The 23,978-nt window shown below is 43.5% G+C and overlaps 1 protein-coding gene across 1 annotated transcript in view; it reads right to left on the reverse strand.

Annotated features, from left to right (window-relative positions):
* Positions 1 to 23,978, reverse strand: part of Klhl14 (kelch like family member 14) — a 99,818-nt gene that overhangs the window by 75,304 nt on the left and 536 nt on the right. The window contains exon 2 of the mRNA XM_051163112.1: positions 22,038 to 23,039. Within this exon, the coding sequence (XP_051019069.1) occupies positions 22,038 to 22,996 (959 nt within the window). The 5' untranslated portion in view covers positions 22,997 to 23,039. The remainder of the gene's footprint in view (positions 1 to 22,037; positions 23,040 to 23,978) is intronic.

A 23,978-nucleotide genomic window follows, 5' to 3' on the forward strand; every position in this document is an offset into this window, starting at 1 on the left:
CCACAGAGTCAGCTCCTCAGCTCTGTTTAGATTATTTAAATTATTATTAAACACCACTACTAATCATTATTATTATTATCAAATTATCCTGCTATACCTTCTGAAATGTTACACATTATTGAGAAGTTTGCTCTGTAATGCCTTGCATGTATTACTTAGTATGTAATTTTTTCTTTTTTAGACAAAGACTTGATAGGAAAAGCAAGACATTTTGAAGTGGTAGTCTAAATGAGATGAAGTAGTTACTATCCCATCTTTAAAGGGCTGAACAGCCCAAGCTACATTTATATTCCCTTACTGCCATGCCTAAGGTTTTTATCCCTGAGCTGCCGCTTGGCCTCAGGTGCCTCATGTCAGTTAAATGAAGTTACGCAGGTGCTATGAGACAGTAACTGTTGTTACTTATGACTAAAGCCAGGCCCTCAGAGAATGACACCCTGAAAAACATGCCCTTGCCTTATGAAGGGAGAAAACAAATTGATGCCTCCAACCTAATACGGTAATGAGAGGTTGGGAAAGATGTAAAGAACTTGTGACTTTTTCCCATGAACTTTAAACTTCAGTGGTCTTGGCCATGCCAACTGGGGGCTGAGTTATCTTATCAAAACAGGTTTGTGTCTGTAACTATGCCTGCAGCAATGTTTGGGAAGGGCCTGGTAGGCTCCCAAGACTCCCAGATAAGAGGATGGTTGTCTGAGTCAGTTCAGGCCGTGTAACAAAATTGCCTCAGGATGAACAACAGACCTTTATGGCTCAGTTTGGAGGCTGAGAAGATGGAAGTCTCAACTGATTGAACTCATCTTTATGGCCAACTTTTTGTTTATTCCTCATGAGGTGAGAGGAATTAGGGGTGGGAGGAGAAAGTAATCTTCTAGTTAGAGTCCACTAATTCCATCACACATGGACACCCTTATGACTTGATTCACAGACCCCAGACTGAGAAACAAACAAACAAAACCAGTGTGGTGGGAGATAAAGTTTTACACAGACATTTTGAAGGCACAGAGACACAAACATTTAATCCAGCTAGTCCATCTCCACAAGTCATGGAACTGGATGTGGTTTGTAGAAATCTTACCAGACCAGGAAAGTCTCTGAGCTGATGTCTAGATTATATATAAAAAAAATGATATAGTTCTCATAGTGATCAATTGATAAGTGCCAGCCATTATTATTATTATTATACATAATTTTTAACCTTACAAAGCACTCATGTGAAAACGACCTCAGGAATTCTGAAGTTTTTATTCCTTAGAGCCTTTCCGATACTAGATATTGCACTATTTACAAATAGCTTGAATAGTTAACTCTGTAATCAAGATTAACAAAAAAATAAAACTAATGGGATTCTGGCAGTGATGTTCACACACGCACACACACGCACACACACACACACACATATATGACATATGACATATATATCCAATGTACCCACTTTCTTTGTGATCATGATATCTCCCCTGCCAGGTAAGTATGTGTACCCACTCTGTATGAGCCCTCTCAGGTTATCCAAGTCACCTATTTCTAATTGCCCATAGTTCTTCTACTTGGCTGCTGTATTCTATGGGTTTCACAGATGTAATTTTTAAAAATTACATTCATTCATTTATCTCATATGTGTATGTGTGGGGTGCCTGTGTGAGAGTGTGCACTTGGAGGAATCTGTTCTCTTCTTCCACCACTGGGGATAGAACTCAAGTCATTGGGCTTGATAGCAGGTGCTGTTAGCTCCTGAGCCATCTCACTGGTCTTGTGCCTCTTCTTTCCAGTGAGCTGCCATCAGTCTGCTTCTGTTGGAGTAGTTCCCTCAAGCAAGTCAGAACACATCCCTGTTTTCTGCACTCCTGACCCCATACAATTCATATTTTGTCAGTGAATCTTAGCACAGCTTGACACTGACATTGATGATCAATTATTTCAACCCTCTTCTTAAAAAAAAAGTGTGTGTGTCAGTGTGTGTGTGTGTGTGTGTGTGTGTGTGTGTGTATGAGAGAGAGAGAGAGAGACACAGACAGACAGACAGACATATTTGTGTTTTGGTGCACATGCAGGTGTGAGCATACCACAATATGTGTGGGAAGCTTGAAGGGCAGTCTGTACATTGGTCCTCCTCTTCCACCGTATTTAGAACAGGGTCTCTATGTTTCCTACTGGATGTGCTCAGCTAACTGCCTGGCTGACTTCTTGCCTCAGCTTCCCATCTCACCATAGGAGTGCGAGAATTACCAACAGTGCTGCTGTGCCTGGCTTTACATGGGTCTTTAGGATTAGAACTCAGGTCCTCATTTGAACTGCAAGTGTTTTACCCATCAGCCACTGCTCCAATCCCCAATCCTCTTCAGTGCTATCAGAGATGCTTTTATTACCTGCCATCTATAAAGTGCACTATTTTCTCTCAGACTGCAATGTCTACGTCCTCTCTCTCCTGTCCTGTAGGTGGAAGTCTTGCTTAAAATCCATTTTCAATGCAAGAGATTTGGTGAGTTAAAAAAAAAAAAAATCAGAAATGAAAAGGTAATTTCAGATGGAAACAGACTATAGAAAACAGAGAGGAAGACCCTGAATCCTTGGCAGGAAAAGGAGGCTTCGAGAGTCAGCTGGCTTTCCAGAACCATAATGCCAGAGTGCGACCCAGCACTTCCCAAAGACGAGCTGCTATCCTTTTCTTAAAAATTTCCAGAGAAGTAAACTCCCCTGAGAATTGGTTCCAGCTGATTCGCTGTTGTATTTAGGTTTCTTTATCATAGCTGTTCTTGGTAATTACACAGCAGCTTTCATGGGAAGAGCCTTTAAATAGAGCTGATAATGTCTCTCCAAGGTAGGTAAACACAGTGTCATTATCCCCCTTTAACAGACCAAAGAATAGAGGAAGGGGTGTGGGCACCTTTTCCAGTCTCTGGGTGGCTCAATTTTCGGTGTGGGGTGGAGAGGGTTTGGGGAGGGAGGGTAGGTGCTGTTGGAGGCTTGTCCCCAGGCATTTCTCCTCAGGCTCACCTGTGACTCTGAGGTGACATCACGAGTCAACTTGGACCATGACTAGAGAAGCATCAGCCCTATGTATGGTCTAGACTTCTTCAGATGGAAGGAAGTGTGAGAGTTTGTGGCTCCCACCATCACAACAGCACGGGCTGCACTCAAAAGTAAAAAGAGGTGGAGTACGCAGAGAGCGCTCAGGAAATGCTGCTGTGTGGTTGAAGCTGTGCTGTGATCAGCACGAGAATGAGTGGGGTAAACCGAAGTCCCTTGTACAGGGCGAGTCAGAAACAAGTTAGGTTAAGAGTTGTTGGAAAGGTTTGGGATCTTCAAGAGGCGGGGCTAAGTGGGAGGTGTTACCTCATTGTGGGTGTTTTGACTGGGAACACAGGACACTAGTTTCTTACTGTTTGATTAGGCAGTTACTTTGGACCTGTCCTTCTGACCATAGTGGGCAGCCTCTCAAGGAAAACAACAGGCCTATGGATGACTGAATCCTACTGGGACCTCCAGTAAACGTGTCCCGGTTTTTAAGTTGTCTGTCCGAGTTAAGAACTAACAGTCATATTGACGGATTCCATAACCCATCCCTGTTATTACTCACTGCCTGGAACTGTTCTGGAATTTATTCCTAATGGAGAAGCCTCAAAAGATTAATTTGTCGTGTGATGGCGCCCTCCTGGGGTTTGTTATTTTGGGGTTTTGGTGAGATTTTGATGTTGGTAGTGGTTTGGTTTTTTTTGTTTTGTTTTGTTTTGTTTTTTTGATGTTCAAAAATATAGCCTCAGACTCATTATTTAGACAAGAACAGCCTCGAATTCCTGATCCTCCATCCTTCACCTCCCGAGTGTTGGGATGAGAGGCATGAACCATGCACTGTTATTCCTATAATTTCTCATGGTTACTTTGGTTCAGTTTTGTCTCACAGAATGGGAGCTGCCCACAAGAGTGCAAGACTGAATAACCTTTAGTTTTCAGCATCATATAGGATGCAGTATTTTATATATATATATATATATATATATATATATATATATATATATATATATATATATGTATATATATAAAACATTTACTTCAAGTTGTTCATTTAAACAATACCTTAACAATCCTCTCTGCCTACCTCAGTGCTTCCCAGTGCAGGATAGAAATTTGGGAAACTGCCTAAGGCAGGGGAACCTCCTCCATGGCGTACAGTCTAGAGTATGGCCCAGTATTGTTTTGTTGCTGTTGCTTGTTTGTTTTTACATAAAACTGTCTTCCTGGGTGATCCTGCTATGTAGCCAGTACTAAGAAGTATTGTTTTGAGCAGTTATGTTTATAAGGTCATGGGCTTTGTGGCAGCATTGCATTCTCAGTACGTGTTACACCTCAGCAATACATGATCTATTATTTTAAAAGGTCTCCCACATACCACCCAGGATGATCTGACCTCTCACCAGCAGCAGGCTAAGAACTCGCAGCCAGAACATGAAACGCTGGAGCTCTGAAGTCTGACTACTATTCCGCCTCTGCACTTTCAACAGGTACAATCGTGAGAACACCACCATCTTTAGGGTTTTGTTTTGGTTTGTTTTGAGTCAGGGTCTCATGTAGGCCAGGCTGGACTCAGAGTTGCTATCGATTGGAGGATGAATTTGACCTTCTGATCCTACTGCCATCAAAACCCTGCTGCTGAGATTATGAGCTTGCACTATCACATCGAGTTTTGTGCAGTATTGGGGACTGAACTGTAAGGCAGGTGCTTTACTAACCCAGCCACAACTTTTGCTCTTGTTTTGTTTTTTTGGGATATAATCTTACAATATAGCTTGGGCTTGTCCCAGATTCTAATCTTGCCTCAGCACCCCCACACCCCTGCCCCAAGAGCTGGCTTTGATCAGCTCCTTATTGGCTATAGCTTTGTATATTGCACGTGTGGTTGAACACCCTACCCTGTTTGTGCCTTGACTACTTTCGTCCCCTTTAGCTCACAGGCTCCATCACCAATGGCCCCAACACAGACTCATCCCAGAAGGACACTATGTCCCTCAGCATACAAGTGTATGTGTGGGTGGCGGGGTGGGGGTGAGGGTGGGGGTTCTGCTTTTACCACTTTCTTTTTGTACACCCAATCTACATACCAGTTGATGACAGTTGAGGCAGGCAGGATAGGAACTGCCTTCATCTCAATCTGTGATGTGTAGTTCCTGCTTCTAACTTAAATCATAATCATCAAGGTCAGGGCAGATCCGACTGGATAGATCCTGAAACTTCAATCTTGGCCCAACTTTGTACAAACTACATACTTATTTATTTGTACCCTCTACCTCCCTTTCCCAGGAAAAAAATACTTGTGTTATTTACTGATTATTTTTAAATATGTGTGTGTGTGTGTGTGTGTGTATGTGTGTGTGTGTAGGCATATATGTGCATGTGTGTGCTCCCGACTGTGAAGTCTGGAGTCTGGAAGACAACCTTGGGGGGTGAGGACCATGGTTCAGCTTCTGTGAGTCAGGGCTTCTCACTGTCTGGAAGCTCACCCATTAAGCTGATTTCCTGGTCAGGGAGCCTCAGGGATCCTCCTGGCTGTACCTCCGCAGTGCTGTGATTACAAGCATGGCAGCAAATAGAGCATTCTTACATGGGTTCTGGGATCAAACACAGGTCCTCAAGTTTGTAAGGCGAGCTTTGACCAACCAAACCATTCCCTTAACCGTTTGTAAACCAGAAACACTTGGCTATCTCCTTTGCTTGATTACCTACATCACCTTAATTCCAATACCTAGTGCTTGAGGCCTCTCTTTTGAAGAGCATCAGTTGCAGCAGAAATAACATCACGCTAATCCTCCCCACATCCCTAGGAAGAAGCTGTGGCAAGTATTAGCTCTCAGCCCAAGCCTCCCATTTACAAGGCAAGGCCTCAGCACTCATTGGCGCACAGCTTGCTAACATGCAATGTCTATGTAGGAGGAGAGCGGTCTCCTTGAAGCCAAGAGAAGAGGTTCCATACAGCTTCATGAAGGAGCTGTGTGGCCTACAGAGCAATGCACTCCCAAGTAATGCCTGGATTTAAAACTCAAAGTTCAGTGATTAGAACAAGTCACACTATGGAGGCTTCTCTCTTGCTCTCTCCCTCCTGTCTGTCTGTCAGTCAGAAGAAACATGCATGACTTCGTAAGCTGAGGAACATCTTGGCACCTGGTGCATGCGAAAAGCTGCAGGAAGACCCAAGCTCATGGACTAGTAAGGTCAAGTCAGGTTCGGGACCGAGCTTACCCCACGAACACGATGTCTCTCAGAGTCTGAGTCAAAATGAATGTTTTACCAAAATGAAAGAAAGTCCACTGTTCGAAAGACCTTAAAGGAATAGAATGGTGGTTGGATCCCACTGTGTGATCTGAGCCCAGTTTCCTCCATGACTGCAACTCCAGAGAGAGATTCCTCCTGGGGGAAACTCTGAAGCTGGCTGCAAAACACTGGAGCCAGCTTCCCGACAAGCAGGCTCTTTCCAGTTTGGGAGTGACTGCAGGAGTGGCCACGCAAGGAGACAGCAAGGAAAGTTAGTTAATAACTGTCTGTGTTGAGTCCAGGCTTTCCCTGGGATATTCATGGCAAGGCTGAGAGGTCTGTTTTACAGGAGATGGAGTTGGACTGACACTGTCTATGTGTTTGTAGGATGGGGAGGTGATTCTGTGAAACCATCCTAGGGCTAAAGCAAAGGAAGATGATGCTCTTATTTGAGGCAGATCTGTCACTAGGGAGTGAGCGGAGCACAGGTGGGTGTGCTGCAGAGACAATGAGGTGTGGCTTGCGGGGGATCCAGCTTAGGGACACCCCGCTGCTGTGAGAGAAATAGGAATCTCATGTCTCCCTCTTCTTTTTCTTTCTCTCCCTATAGGGAGCCAGTTCTTTAGGTTCTTTGCTGCTTCACCAACCCAGGGAGGGCTGGCGGTGTTGCCAGAGAGAACCCTAGCTGGAAGACAGTGACGTCTTGGTGACCTTCCCATGGGTCCCTCTGGAAGGACATTCACAAGGAGGGCCTCTGAGAGCCAATCACTCAGTCCACTGGAAAAACCTTTCCAACCATCAGATCTCTGACTCGTTGAAACAAATTATTCTGACAAAGTTTACTGCATATCCTAAAACTGAATTGTGGACACTCCACTGTGAGGCTTGAGTTATTCCCCAAATGTCTGAGGGCAGCAGGGACCCAAATTTTATCACTAGGCAGTAAATTCCCCTAAGGACTAATCACTTCAAAACTTTCTCTAGGATTTATTCCTCCTTTTCTCATGTTAATAAGTCATAATTTTAAAATACAAATTCCATACAGATTTTTCCCATACTTACCTTTCGATAAATTGCTATTGTTATTTTCATCTGTCTTCTCAGGTAGATGAAAAACAGAAAGAAATTATTTCAGCACTGTGATTTTTCAGTGTGATTCAAAGCAAAAATATTTGAAGCTTTTACTAAAGGTCCCCACTCCTGGTGGCAATTTATTTAGACTCTGGGTTGGGTTGGAGAGGATATATTTTTATTATGGAATTTTCCATTTGATTCTTAAGAGAATGACTGGTTTATGCTGGGTTTTCTGGGATGGGTGAAAGGGGGCCTGAATTTCCTCTTATTTCTAGTGTTGCGCTAACGCAGGTGATAGGACTTTGTGGGAATTGTTGCTGACTTGGGTTACTTTCTCTCCCATTTTCTTCAGCTGTCTTAGTTTTGGCATTTGTGATGAATTGAACAGTGTCTCTTCCAAATCCAGACATCTAAGTTGTAAACCCCAATGTGTCTCACTCATCTTTAAGAAATCAATTAGGTCAAATCGCATCTCAATGGAGAAGCCCTGATCTAACAGGACTAGTTTTCTTGTAAGAAGAGAAGAGGACTCGAGACTGCAAAAAACATGCAGAAAAGACCACATATGGGACGGAGGAGGCCGTCCATTTAGGGAGAGAGGCTCACCCTCAAAGTACCTGGTAGGACTTGGCTGTGAACATGCAGCTTCCAGCGAGCTTCCAGTTGTCTGATGTGTGATGTTAAGCTATGACAGACCAACCTTCCTTGGCAGAACTGTCACATCCTCACAAAGGGCTGACAAGGACCAAGGAGTCTCATGCTCAGTTTTGGGAACAGACATCTGAGATGGGCCCTTCTGTTGAAATGTGTATGCTGCTTTAAGAAAATCTCTTTGTTTCACATACAATCATTCCATCCATGGCCCTGTGCTGTGTCACCTGCACTGTATAGGGAGTGCCTAGAATATGTGAAGGCTGGTCCTTCCTTATTACTTCTTTGGTCTCCTGAAGCTGTATGTGTATGGTAAGTCTTCACCGTAGTGTTGCGGTGATGGAGAGGAAAGATGGGGAAACAGATAAAGCTTTTGTGGTAGAATTTAGTATCTATAAAAGTATACACCTGCATTTCTTTGAGCTTTCAGAATTTTTAATCAATTCTCATACCCTAACTATGGCTGAAATTTCCTTAAAAAAAAAATAAATTAAAGCACTCTCTTGAAAGATTCTTTCTAGAATATTCTAGTGGGTTCTTTATAGGACACTATTGTTTTCTGGAACTTGAACTATATATAGTTTTGCTGCACTGATGGAAGGCTCCAGGGCACTTTTCTGTTTTAAATTTGTCTCTAATGTAATGCATCTTGACTTCAGGTTCCCCTTTCTGCACCCCTCCAAGTGCCCCCCCACACCCCTTCCCCCTCCCTCAGATCCACTGCTCCTCTGTTTCCCTTTAAAAAATGAGCAGGCCTCCCAAGGATATGAAGGGAACACAACATAATAAGTTACAATAAGACTAGACAAAACCTCATATTGAAGCTGGTTGAGGCAACCCAAAAAGAGGAAGAGTCCCAAGAGCCACAGTCCCACTGTCAGGAGTCCCACAAAAATACCAAGCTAGCAAACGTAAGTAACATATCTGCAGAGCGCACCCAAGCAGGCTCAGTCATTGCTGCTTCAGTCTCTATGAGCTCCTGTGAGCAGGACGCTTTTCTGCATAGAGGATGCCCCCTTCCAAGGAATCCAGTTTCATTAATCTACCTGCTACCACCTCTGCTTGCCCCTCCCTCATTGCTGAGCTATCCCAGTCCCAGAATTTCTTTGAGTGCATTACAGGTGGCATCTAAATATTTCAGTTTTGTAGTGTCTGCTCTCTCCCTTTCTCTAGTTTCAATCTGAGAAGGCCAGAGCAGCAGTTAAGGCTTTTCATAGTAATTCATAGTCAAAACAGAAATTTCTCTGTCTAGAAATATTAACATTAAACCTGCAAACTGATTAGATGAGCTTTGTCCCCATGTGGTCATAGACTCCAATCACACAGTGGCCTAACAGTACCTAAGGAACCAGAGTAATAAAAGTTGCTTCTCTTCAAAACCCACTGATTCTTTGTCCCTCAAGGAAATCTGCAAAGAGACTGTAGCAAAGAGGGAGCTGCCAAGCCATTCTGATAGTGAATTTAGCTTTTCCAGCTTAGTGTCTGATTTGGCGGACTGTGGTGAAGCCTTCAGCCATGTCTCAAGCACCACTAGAAGCCCACTTCTCTGCTCTTCCCTGCTGACACCTACATCCTGCTGCATCTCTGAAACTCCGGGGTCCCTTCTGTTCTCTTTTGACATTATTTCTTCTCATCCTGGAGTGGTTCTTCTGAGTCACCACCTGTCTCAGCAGCCAAGGACTACCATTTCATTTCTCTAGAATACTTACCATGCAAACATTGTCTAAATAAATAAATACTCATGTTCCTTTAAGGGTTTGTGTGATAAATATTTTTTTTCTAATTAAAGACTTCCTTAGCTAAGTCTAGATTACCATTTAAGAAATACAATGACTGAGTCAACAAAGCCAAAATAGATGAAAACAAACAACACCAACATCAATAATGGACATTTTTTTTCGGTCACACCCAAACACCATGTATACCAAAAGGTAGTACACAGAACAACTTCCACAGTATTAGTACATGATTTTTTTTTTTGTTCAACTTTTGTCAGCAGCCACACCCAGTTCCTGCAGAAAGCTGTCTGGCTGTGATTCAGGAGCTACAAGAGGCTTTCCTAAAAAGCTGAAAGGACATGCCAAGTTCAGTATTAAAGAGAAAAGTAACACAGCCAAAAAAAAAAAAAAAAAAAAAAAAAAAAAAAAAAAAAAAGGGACCAAAGGGTTTGGATAGACACTTCTCAAAAAGAATATGCCATCAATAAACAAATGAAAAGACATTTAATATGTTAGCCAGTAAGGAAATTCAAACCACCATGACACAGTATTTCACACTTACCAGGATAGCCATAACAAAAGAAGCAAGCATGATTAAAGTTGTGGGAAAACTGTAAGCTGACAACACACAAGCTGGTACACAGTCCCTCCAAAAGCTCATTGGTTTAGGCTAGATGAGTTATTCTATGGGACATCAGCAGATCTACTCATGGGGAATAAAACATAGGTCCAGGGCCTGGAGAGATGGCATAATGGTTAAGAGCATCTGCTGTTCTTTGGGAGGGTCCAGGTTTCTCCACATGAAAGCTAAAAGTAGTCTGTTAACTCCATTTCCTGAGGACTCAATGCATCCTCAGACAACAAGAGGCTCCTGCACTCACGTGGTACACAGGCATTCACTCATGCACACACATAAAGTAAAATAAATATTTAAAACAAAGCAAAACCCCCCAACAACATGGGCCCATTAAAAAAAATGCACAGGGAGCCTATAGCTGTGTAATTCATAATAGCAAAAAGCAGAGAGAGCCCTAATATCCATCAACTAGCCTAAAAACAAAACTTGGCATATTCACGCAACTGAATTATTGAGATCACTGCTCAGCTGTAAACGGACTAAAATATTACAATTGTACATCGTAACATACAAAGTTACAAGACTTTGTATTGTAAAGTTACAATACTTTGTATGTTACAATGTGGACACCTGTATGTGCTATGCCATATTAAAGAAGCTAATCAAAGGAGACTAAGCATTTTCCCACTTTTCTTATGTGAAATGTCAGAACTGGCAAACCTATGAAAATGAATGTTTAGGCCGGGGGTTACTCATTAATTAAGTATTTATGGCCAGGTTTTACAGGAGATGCTCACACAGTATTTGAACGCTCACATTGCTGTAAGTTGGGGAGAATGTGGTGGTGAGGGATGATGATTGATTGCCAATAGGGATGCTGAGAGAAGGAGGAAGGGAGAGAGAGAACTATTGAAATGTCTGGAAGTTAGTTGTGGTGATGTCTTCACAATTCTTCTAACAGAATCCACCCATTAAATGTTATACTTTGGATGGGCAAATTGCACAGGGTGTAAATTACAATTTACCAAACCTGTTACATATGAAGCTACCAGGATTTTTCCAGCTTTTCTGATTGCTGACATAGATCAAGAGGACAGAATTGACTACAGGATGAACCAGGGCACTGCTGGTAACTTAAAGATGGATAAAATAAACATAGTGTAAATCAGGAGACAGTAGGTAAGCCAGGCAATGTTCAGCACAGGCATCTTGCTATCAGCATAGTGACAGGAGAGAGGCTGTGGGTTCTGCTCTAGATAAGGTCTATGTTCTACCTAAAAGTGAAAAGAAATGCATGTAAATACACACTATGCAAATAGAAGTATTTCTGTGAGACAAAAACACACTGATGGCTCAAGACTTCGTGCTCAAGGTTCATAGGCATTCAGCCCCCAAACATTCGGAATTGAAACAAGGTGGGTAGTATTATGTGTGTTATGCAGGTGGGGAATCTGAAAATAGGTGAAGTAAATTACCCAAAGTAATTATAAAAGACTGAGGTGGGATTTGAACCCGGATCTATATGACTTCTAGGTCTCACGAAGTATGCAACAAAGATGTTTTGGATATTTACATCATAAACTTGACCTTCCAGGTGACTCTTCTGTGACATCCTTCTGTTTCTCCCTTTTGTCATTTTGGAACGGAAAGCCTTAAGAGAGGGAGATTACAGAAATTGCCACTGACAGTGATGGTACAGTTGCTATAGTAACCAATCCAGCAAATTGGTCTGTGCTACTAGGCACACACTTCTGCCTCTGCAATCTCCCCTCTGTCTCCCCACCCCCTCCAATGCTGACGAGGATGCTTCCCAGCCCCAGCAAAGCCCAGTGGTAGCCTAGGAAATAGAACATGGTGCGGTCAACTGCGCGTGCGCAGCATGAAAGTGTTGCTTCCAAAGTTTTCCCTCCTGACTTCCGTGTTTTATCTCCCCTCCTGCAGTCCTTTCATTTTACACAGTACGTCGTGTGGTCCTTGGTTGTAAGGGATGCTGAACATCGGGGCTAAATTGCAGTCTGTTGCTTTGTTCTAAGCGGGATTTTACAAACAAGACTATTTTCGTTTGGGCAACAACAAACTGACCCTCCCAAGCCAGTAATTCCCCCCACACTATGCTAGACTAAGTAAGAATGGACCATAATTTCCATTTCCAACACATAAACAACCGTTCATCTGAGTTTCTTAAAAACTCACAGAAGCAACTATACAGAAAAGCAGAAGCCAACAAAGAACACGAGTTCTGGGCACAGACACATACATTCCCCCCGCGGCCCCACCCCACCCCCGTTCACATTGTTCCCCAGTGTTTCAGTGTTTTCAAGGACTCCTTTCCCGCTGTTGACGCAGCCCTCTCTTCCTCCCCCTCTCCGTTTCACTGGCCTTGCCTGTCTTCAGAGGCACCTGAAGGGACATCAGGCAGGGAAGTGAAACCGACTGTAATTCTTCAGTTCACTTCTCTGCAGCCTCCAGTGAGCCAGGCTCCATACGGCGGCCCAGCTGAGCTCTGAGAAGTTCAGAGTCCTTGCACAGGTGCCATTTACCAGCCCGGCCTGCTCACAGGCACTCTGGGAGGAGAGGAAGCTAGAAGTGGGAATGGGGGTGGGGTGGGGGGGTGGGTGTGGGATTCTGGGTTTGAAGTGTAGGAGACTAAAAGAAGACAACTCTTTCCTATGAAACTGAAGCTCTGGCATCTTAGAAGGGCCCTGTTCCCTCCAATGGATTGAATACAGCTGCTGAGAGCCACGAGGGATTCAAATTCTCCTGCCTGCTCATGTCCTTGGTTTCACCTTTAGGCCTCTTTTACATCCACTGCTGATCTTTAAAATACCATGCTGTGGATGAAATTACAAGTATGTCCCAGAGTCTTCTTGTTGGGAAAACCTGGGTTCTTGTGGCTTTGAAAATTAATTATGAATAATACATTTTAGTAGCATTTTGTGTATATGTCTTCTTTTTCCTTTCCTCCCTCCTCCCCCCCACCCCATTTCTTTATCTGTTGCTGCTCTGTATTTTATTAACTCAGTTGGTCCAAACCAGAACTCTGGGAAATCAAACTGTATTAGCAAGCCCATTTTACTGATGGAGGGTTCGGCTAAAGCCGAGCCAGGACAATCATTTAGGTCTATGAACTCAAAGGCAACAGCATTTGCATAATTGTTCGCTTATTTTTCACAGCTCAACTAAAAAGCATGCTGATTTTCCACTGTAGAATGTGCCTCCGCGTGGCAGCTGCTCCTGCAGAAGGGATGCATCCTTCTCTCTGTGACGAGACAGTCTCTACTGCAGCCTCTTAGAGACAGGTATTCTTCTTTGGTTCCTGGAAGGTGCCTGACTCTTTTCTGCCCGGGGACTATGTTTGCCTTATTTTACCTAGTGGCGTAGCCAGGCTTTCCCCAGACCTATTACCATGTTCCACATAAAAAGGTATTTGCTACCTTCTTTTGCTAATCCAACAGTGGTCTGATTAGCCTCCGTCTCCTCCCCCACCCTCCACCACCTCTTTCTCTTCTTTTCTTTTTACTGTAGGCTACAAAAAGTTCAAGATGTGTCCATCTTGCCCAGCTCTGTGTCTCGGAGCTCAGCATAGAGTTGGGCACCTGCATATGTCCACTGTTAAGTGCAAATATTTCAAAGCACGGCATTTTGCTAGTGACAGACTGCAGAGTCTCACCCAAAATTCCCTTTGTGGGCGTGATCCACTCATGCGTGTCGATCTAGCGAAGCCACCTAAGGTAGTGAATGTCACCTTGCTTTTCAGCTCAAAGGATGCTGGGAATTGAGACAGTAGCTTTGCATAGAATACAGATATATTTTCATCTTCTATATTTAACAAAGAAGGGTGTCACCTTTGATCTCTGACACTTCTAAAATGACCGCATTATGAAACAGGTTTGGTTTTTTAAAACGATATGTCTTAGTCACTTAGTCTTTTAATGACATAACACCTGGTAGACAACTATAATTATTGAACGGAATTAAATCACGGAAGCTAAGATAGCATTGTAGACATTTCCTTGTAAACATTATCCTTTTTGCTGTTGTTTTGAGGAGCAGCAACTCTTGGCAGTGGAGCATGGTGATAACTTTAAGGTATGTAAGGTTGGGTGTGTGGAGACCCCAATGCTTCTTGAGTTATATTTTCCTGCTCAACTCCAAACCCTTAATAATCTCCAGAATTTCCTCACCCACCTTCCTGTATTATTAATTATCATTTTTTTCTTTTTTGCATAATTCATCTCTTAATGTTTTCTCCCATCTCCTGTATTGTGTCATATTTTTCTTGCTACTTTTCCCCTCACCCTTTCCCATGATTTCTCTCCATCTCCCGTCTACTGTCGGCTTCTACCATACTTACTGATTTCCTTCTGACACTGCAAACTGTTCTAACCCATTTCCATTCTTATTATTGTGAACAAATAAAATCCTCTGATAGTTACAACAAAACCCATATTCTCTATGCCATATATGTCATATATAGTAAAACCAACAGTTTTTCCCCTACTCATTGAGTATAAAGGATCAATTCTTTCTTTTTCCTTCTTTTTCTTTTTTAAAGAGAGTATCACTAGTAATTTAAGCATCCTGAAGTATATGAAATATCTTGGAAGTTAAGGCAAAGGACTTAGGAAATAAATATGTTTCCTAAAATTCTAGAATGACAGAAGGCATAAACAGTTATGTCAAAAACAGTTAATAAAATGCTTTTCCTTCTTTTTTTCTTTTCTTTTCTTTTTTTGGTTTTTTTTTGAGACAGGGTTTCTCTGTGTACCCTTGACTGTCCTGGACTCGCTTTGTAGACCAGGCTGGCCTTGAACTCACAGTGATCCACCTGCTTCTGCCTCCCAAGTGCTGGGATTAAAGGCGTGCGCCACCACTGCCCGGCTTTAAAATGCTTTTCTTAAAATAATATAAATATAAATAGAAGGTATTTTCAAAGAGGGCATCTTGTTTTCCACTGTTAAAGTATGTGGGCATTTTTGTAGTTGTGGTTTGTTGTACCTGTTGCCTGTAGCTTTTGAAGCATCAGTCACATGAATAGATTCCTGTTGTCCCCATGGACAGAGCTGCCACCCTAGTCACTGGTTCATAGTAGTCCTGAGAAAGTGGTTTTTGGCTCAAACTTGAACTGTGTAGTTTTGTTGTATTTTCATAATTATTTTTCATATTTAGACTGACAGTTCTCATATGTGTTTGAAATGTAATTGCTCATTTACTTTGTCAACACTCTTTAAGCTCCATACCCTCAAGACTAATAGTTAAGATGTGGTAGACCAATAATCTGGAATTCTGGCTTTCTAGTGTATTTTCTTTCTTTTTCCATGACTGGATAGCTGCAAGGGTTAAAGGTTGCAAATTTCCGCCACTGTTGTGAATAAAACCACTCACAAGAGAATAAATGGTATAGATTAGCATTTGATTTTAGCCATCTCTACATATTCACAATGACTGGGTATTCTCCCCACGTAGAATAATTCAAAATAAATGCTGTTCAAATGACTGGCAAATAACACTTGAGTTTTCCCTGTCTCTAAAAGTTTGAGTTGTCTATATGTGAACAACAGAAGTAGTCTGTGAAGTTCCTGGTAGGTATTCAATTAGTGGTGGTTACTATATTGACAAACCATATGTGGGTAGAGAGGAGAGACAGAGACAGACAGACAGACAGAGAGACAGACAGACACACACACACACACACACAGACAGACAGACAGACAAAGTGTAGGAGGGAAGGAGGAAGGGTTCCTTTTTTTTTGTGGACTCTGGATTTCATGTGCTTGAAAAAGATGAGCTACCCCCTTCATCATATTATTTTGGACTGGCCATTCTATAGGTGTTGATGACTGCTACTAAATTCTTAAGTCTTACCATGGAAATGTGAAATTCTAACCTGACATGGTAGCAGTAGTCATGAACCCTTTCTAAATGGAAGGCAGAGGACTAATGGGGAATCCTTCCATTAGAATACGGTCATTTATTTCTCTGGTTTGCTTCTGTTTTGTGTTTTATTATGTAGTCCTGCTTAGCCTGGTACTCTCTTCTCTCTCTCTCAGACTGGCCTAAAACTTGTAGCAATCCTCCTGCCTCAGTCTCCTGAATTCTGGCATCACAGGAGTGTGTCACCATGTCTGGTTAGTCTTCATCTGTTTTGTTCAGTGATACATCCTAAGTGCCTAGAACAGGTTGACAAACCAGGGCCCAGTGAGTACAGCGAGTCCACTTTCTAGCTTTGCACAGCTCCAAAATGGAGAATGGTTTGTATGCTTTTAAATAGTCTTAAATGATGACATGAAAGTTTCATGGAAGCTCGTGGTCTACAAAGGCAGCTTCCCTATAGCCTACCCGTGCTTAGTCACGGATGCTGTCTATGGTTGCTGTTCTTGTACTGGGAAGGTAGGATTGTTGCAATGGAGGGCTTGGGACCACAAAGCCAAAAATAGTTATACTTTGGCTTTTTATAGAAAAAGAGTTGCTGACAACAGGAACAATACTTCTTTTTGAGTTTGAGTTTGTGTGTGTGTGTGTGTGTGTGTGTGTGTGTGTGTATGCTCTATGCTTATGTATACATTTGTGGGTTTGATCCCACATGTGTGTATGTGTGTGCACATTTTGTGCACAGGCCAGAGGCTAATGTCAGATGTTTTCCTTTATTTTAAAACAAGATCTCTCTCTCTCTCTCTCACTGAACTTGGAGCTCACCAAGTCATCTAATCTGGGTGGGCAGCAAATTCCACAGATCACACATACACACATACTGTCCCTTCCTGACATCGGGGTGTTGGCATTAAAAGCACTCCCTGCCACCTTCAGATTTTCTACGGATACTGGGGGGGGGGGGCGGGTCAAACTCAGATGGGGATGCTTGTGCTGCAAGCTAACTCTCCAGTTCTCCCTAAGTGTTTTTAAAATCAGACACATTGACGTTTAACCCTTTCCAAAAGGGAAGCTTTAAGTCTACACGTGAGTCCAGGGTCAGACACAGACTAGCAGCCTGGGGTAGAGGTGGTCATAGTGAGGAGTGCATAGTGTAAGGAAGAAGACAGACTCAGACGCCACACTGCCTGACCTCGCTGTGCAAGCCTGAGCAGCAGCCTTCTCTGCATCATCTAATCAGGCTGATGATGAGAATATAAAACTTAGTGGTTTTAGTGTGTTTAGAATAGCACTTGGTATAAGTAGCTACAGTTATTTCTGTATTTATTTATTATGTATTTATATTTATCAATGAAGTCTTGCTGTGCAGGTCAGACTGGCCTTAAATTCACCATCCCCCTGCCTCTGCCTCTGCCTCTGCCTCTGGCTCTTAAGTGTTTGTGATTGCAGAAATGAGCTACCACACTTAACTGGTTTTTTTTTTTTTTGTTTTTTTTTTTGTTTTTTGTTAGAAAATTTAAGATAGCTAACAAATTAACCAAGTGAATGAGTGAATCTCAATATGTTTATACACAGGAAGAAAAACAAGCATGAAATAAAATTAGAAAATGTCCATTTTTTTCTCAGTTAGTCATCTAGGTACAGAAAACACACCAGTATGTCCTCTAATTGCCTCTGGGTTGTAGGAGAGTGCTGCTGGCCTCCCTTCCCTATGACATAATTTTGTAATCAATGGCCCTGTTTCAGATAATAAACAAATTGTATTCTAAATGGTTGAGTAACTTCTGATACAAAATCTAACTACCAGACAACTTCTAATCTGAGGGTATCAAATTGGCGTAAAGGGAAGCAACAGTTAGAGAATGCTGGTTGGCTTGCTTTCCTGAGGCTGTCACTCAGTTCTTAGGAAGAGAGCCAGTGAAAGCCAGGGCCCTGCGCTAAGGCTTGTATCATCAAGGCTAAGAACCGCACTTGCACATTCGCAAATATCACTGCTTCTTAACATTGCAAGGCATGTGGGACTAAATACTTAGTGTCAGAGTAAATTTTAACATTAACATGTGTAATCTTTAAATAGACCATGTCAGTTAGAAAGCAAAAGCTTCATATGGTTGCTTTCTGCCCTTTATGTAATATAATTGCTTGAAGATAATACACTTCAATACGGGGCCCTATAAAGGACAAAATATTAGCTATGTCATTATTTTCATGAATTTTTTCCACCCCAGGTGTTTCTGTAGCATCAACACTAACTGTAGTCTAGCCAACATATGGGTGAAGTGTGACACATCTCCTTTCTTATTTTGTAATCTTAGTTCGTTCACCTGTCAGTAAGCATCACATCTACTTAACTTAGATTCTTGCACTGAAAATATACACAAAAGTAAACTACTCCAGTCCAATTTGAGATCATTACTTAAATCATGCATTAGGATTAAAAAGATATGAAGAAAAAAAGAGGAATGTTTAGTTACTTAAGCTAATTGAGACTGATGCCCTTAGAAAGTGGACATGTGACTAAGTTTATCCTTCACTCGTCTGCACATCTGCAGCTAGCTATATTTCAATGCTAACGTCATTGCATGAGATGTTCACACCTTAGAAGACTTTAGTAGTGACTTCCCAAGCACTTTTCCCAGAGCTTAATTCCTACTTTTCTTCAAATGAAAAGCTAAAGAAAATAGTCAAGAAATCAGATTTCAAGGTGTTTTATGTGTGTCCAAGTCATGATAAGTATATATAATATACAAAGATTAGGTTAATTAACGTAATATATTTATTATCTTACTGCCTCTCATTTTTCGTGAGGATATTAAGGTCGCTGATCTATTTTAACAATATGTTACTATTACTTATACTCACTATGCATTCTTCTTGTCTAAAATTTCATATCCTTTGTCAAATCTTGTCATTTTAAATTACTAATTCCTTGCAGATGGGGCAGCAAGCTTCAATTTTAGTTGTCCAGCTGATGCTTACTTTATTAAAACAATATGAACTTGCGTTCAAATGAAATGATGAGAAAAACTGAGCAACTAGAGAAAAATATAAAATTGCTTCCATTGCTCTATGAAGACTTCCTTGGCTGCTTATTTTTTCTAGATAATACAAACTCAGAATTACTTAATCATCTTTAAAGTCATATTTTAAATTATTATATTAAAATCTTTACTTTCTACCGACACTATGTATATATACATATATTCTTAATCAAGTGAATTCTTTCAACTACTCTGGTTGTATTTCATGTTCATTATGACAAACTGACCGATTTTAATTCCCCCTTCCCTGTCTAAATTTGAAGCACATCTTCATGTTCGGGCTCTGAAAACTACAGGTAAAGGGAAAGTACTAAATAGAATGCCTTTCTATTCAGTTGTCTTTAATAAAAGTGATGTAATCTCAAAAATAGTCCAGTGACGTATCTAACCTCTTGTTGACCTCTGCGCAAGGCTGAGAAAACAGCTTTCTATCATACTGGCTATAACACAGGGCTCATTTAATACTAAAGGGTTTTCATGTAACATTTTTGTCTATACTCAACCTAAAATTTTGCGTTCTTCTGTGATTTGAAATTAGAATAATGTGATTGGTCCCTAGAATTGAAAATGCTACAGTTACTAATAATGAAATGGAGTTGAAATTACATTACTGAGATCAGCAATAGGTTTGGTGAACTATTTTTCTTTCTATATCTTCCTCTTTTGAAGGAAAAAAAATACAGTTTTCTTCTGCTGCAGAAGTATCAGATCCCTGCAGCATCCGTGACACTTGTAAGCATTCAGTGGTCAGACACCACTACATACCCTTCAAATGATGTGGCCCAGTGAAGCTGGGAGGTACTGTCACGGAGCCAGGCAGCCTGGTATCTTAGCCACCCACCAGGACAGAGCCAGCAGGCCCTAGTTGGTGTGCTGAATCCAGACTGAGGTAGAATTTTTTTTTTTTTTACTAAGAATTTGCATTTTGAAAGTGAACTCTCGTGACATTGAATCCTAGGACATACTTACATATAACAGTGCATTGAGCATGCCAGAAATTATTTACTAGATCCAATTTACAAATCTTGTCTGCCCAAATTACTCGTAGGGAAACAAGGTCAATCTTAAATTTATTATCCCCTTTGGGTTTCTTAATTTATCATATATATATATATATATATATATATATATATATATATATATATATAAAGAATCTAACTATATAGCCTGAATTCTTGACTGTGTAGGATATGTGCTAAATCAATATAATTATAGGCTATTCTGCAATGAAAACATCTAACATAATGGACTGTTACTCGCCAATACCCTTTGGCATGGCAATATCTGTCCATCACAGTGAGCTTGTCATTTTGATCTTTAGACATATGAAAAACACATTTTCTATTTTGTTCTGACTTGGAGCCTTGTCCTCAAGGTTGAAATACAAGGGGGCTTTGTATTACTCTTTCTTTCTGGTACAGACATCTGACACCACAATATACAAACTCATCTCCCACAGACATTCAAAAAGTCAATCTCCAGGATTTGTTACAAGTTCCAGATTTCTCATCCCTCCTGTTGACCTAACTTAACAGTAGTGCTGCCCAAGCAACTGTAGATAATGTTAAATTCCTTTAAATTTCTGTTACCTCCCATGAGTAGAAACATTATGGAGAAAAAAAATCCAAGTATCTACTCTCCTACGGTTGCCTGGAGTGGTCCGCATGCTCCAGGCGTCATTCTGTATGGGACTATGCCTTGGCCGATTTTCAAGCCATGTCCTTTTGTCATGTAACACTTGGAGGTTTAGGCTGGTGTCAGTAGCCTGACACTTGAAACCCAGATGCTTAATCATGGAAAGATGGAAAGGAGGGGATACCATGCCTCTTAAAAAAAAAAAAAAAAAAGACAGGAGCCCTTTGCTAGGGCCCCTTTAAAGGGGTTTCTACATTGGAGCCAATCAAACGTGATTGTCAGTTTCTGCAGCCTTTTCATCTCTGCGACACTTTACAAAAGCATCATTTCTCTCTTCCTTTGGACATGAAATACTGCTTGCAACACAGACAGACACTTTCTAGATGGCAGCGGCAGACGGCATCAACAGTTCTCTAAGTTCTTTCTCCCTGACTCCTTCTATGTACACAGACCACCTGGAGGTACACGACTCTGCTCCCAGCGTTTCTAGACTCCCAACAGGCAGAAGTTAGCAAGCAAGATTCACCCTACCACCCTGAAATGGGTAGCTTTGCTCGCCTTTAAAAAGTGAAAAGAAAGGGTTTTCTGCATGGTAGAAAAGTTTGATCGGCCACAGGATGCCCATCTTTGTAGGATTAGACAAAGCCTTTTGGTAGTTCCAGGCTACAAAGAGAGCAGACCTCAGTTACAGAACAGAACCTGAACAATAAAAACTTGAGTGCATGACAGAAAAACTATTGAGCTCTCTTCTGCTGGCACTGTATGCCAGTCCCTCCTGGCCTACAGCAGGAAAGAGAAAGGTTGGCACCACCACAGACTCATCTCCTTGAACAAGACCTCCTTGAGGGGCGGAGTAAGATCTGACTGACAAAGGTGCCCAGAGGTGCTCTTCTAAACTGCCCAGGCCTTTGGGCCCCGCCATCTATCTACTTGTTCAGTCTCAACCTGAGTCTAAAATCATAAATGTTTCCTGCCCTGAGGTTTTGGGAACCAACCGGGGCATCCAAGCGCTCAGGGATGCTGTTAGGCCAGGTCCCTGTTGCCCCTTCTGACACTCTGATATCAACTTTCCTCACACCAGCTGAATTGTTTGAGATGATTTTTCAGTGTGCAGGAGCCTCCCGCCCAGCCCACCCAGTTCTCCCCTCCTCCCTGCCCCCTCCCCTCCCTCCGGCCTCTCCCCCACCCCCCCAATCCCACCCCGCCTTCCTCTTTGTTGTCTCCTACCTGCTGGCCAGGCTCTGCCTGCAGTGCTGCCTGAAGGGCATCAGGTGGTAGTTCATGGCATCCAGCAGCAGCTTCTGGCAGACCGGGTCGGTGCGCATGAAATCCACCGACTGGACCCGCTCCACCAGCTCCGGGGCGGGGATGAGAGCGAAGCGGAGGCGCTTCATGAGGTCTGGCGCGTACTGCATGCGGGTCTCACGGTCATGCTCCAGCCACAGCACGGACATCTGGAAAAGCGCCAACTCCGACTCCACGGGGGGTGGCAGCGAGTCCAGCAGGGCGCGCATCTCCTCGAAGTTAAGCAACAGCACATCCTCTACCAGGTACTTGTTGGCCAGTTTCTTGGTCTCCTCCAGGCCGTGCAGTGCAGCGATCTTGCACACCTGCTTGTAGTTCTGCACCGAGATCTGGTCGTTGAGGAACTGAACGCAGAGCTTGGTGACCTGAGGGATGTGCAGGATCTTGCTGACCGAAAGCACCTCCTCCACGGTGTCCAGGGAGAGGGTCACGTTGGCCGTGTAGAGGTATTCAAGCACTAGGCGCAGCCCGATGGACGAGCAGCCCTGCAGCACTAGATTGTTGATGGCTCGGGGACTGGTCAGCAGCTTGTCGTCGGGGGAGGAGGAAGGAGTCCCGGGCTCCTCCTGTGGCGGCGGCGGCGGCTGCTGCTGCTGCTGTGTAGACTGCTGCTGTGGTTGCTGCTGCTGCTGGTCCTTGGGGGCCCCCAGGCCGTCCTGGCCGCCGACCCCTCCCCCGAGAGGGGGGTGGCTGGAGAAGAGTGATCGGAAGTACTGCGAGCAGGAGGCCAGCACGGCCTTGTGGCAGTGGAACTGTTGGCCTTGGGCCGTCAGGGTCACGTCGCAAAATAGCTGCTTCCTCCACAGCAGGTTGAGGCCGTGCAGCAGGTTGTCACTGTGGCTGGGGTCGAAGGTGGAGGTCCTGTCCCCGGATCTGGACATGGCGAGCTGACTCCGCGCACCTGGCTTTAAACCCTCCTCCAACCTGGCAGACAGGGGTGGGGGATGGGAGGGGGAGTGGGGTGGTGTAGGGGGGTGGGGTGTGACCGGGGTGGGGAAGGGTGTGAAGGGGAGAGAGGAACAACAATCAAGGCCCTGCTTGGCTCCCTCCCCGTGCGCTCAGGACCCGACCCAAAGAGGGAGGTGTGAAGGCGCCGGGTCCCGAGCGTCCCCAGAAGGGTCCTCGTCTGTGGTAGGGACTCCGGTTCTGCTCCCTGCTACCTCTTACACACTTCGCCCCTCACTTTCCTAAAAACACCCAGGCTCCTCTCTTAGCAGCGACAGCGGTGATAGCAGCAGCGGCAAAAGTGGAGGCTGAGGCCGTGACACCTCGTGGGCTCGTGTCCATGCCCGGCTGGATGAAGGGAAAGGCCCGGAGTGGGAAGTCAGGGGGTGCCCCGAGAGCTCAGAGGCGACCGACGGCGGCGATTCCAGGTCAACTGGTGCTGGAAGCTTTGCTTTTCTTAGTTGGCCCAGTTTGGGGGGGCGGCAGGGGTGAGAAAAGGAGGGTAGAACAGGCGTGCGGGTGGTCGATTCTTAGCTCTCTAAAAGCTAGTGTTTCCCTTCGATTATCCGCGTTGCCCCGAAAAAGTCCTAGGCTCACAGTCTGAGGGAGGAGATAAAGCCCTTTCTTCTCCCGGGGAAGTGCAGCGGAGCGCGATGGGGACCCGCTCAGTGGACTCGGCAGAGGCGGGAGCTGTCCTTATCAATTCTAGCTCATTTCCCTCACCCTGGCCCTGCCTGCTTCCCCGCTTCGCAAACTGTTGGCTTCCCTCGCCACCACCCCGTTTTGCTAATTTTCCAGAGACGCCTTTAAATCTAGCCAGAGAATCCTTCCACCCAGCCTACTCACCCCACCCCTGGCCCCCTTCTCCCGGCACCTTTGCTATTTCAGAGCACGGAAGTTCAGACATCTAGTTCCCCT

The sequence above is a fragment of the Acomys russatus genome, chromosome 20, assembly GCF_903995435.1.
Source record: "Acomys russatus chromosome 20, mAcoRus1.1, whole genome shotgun sequence".
In the NCBI taxonomy this organism is placed as follows: domain Eukaryota; kingdom Metazoa; phylum Chordata; class Mammalia; order Rodentia; family Muridae; genus Acomys; species Acomys russatus.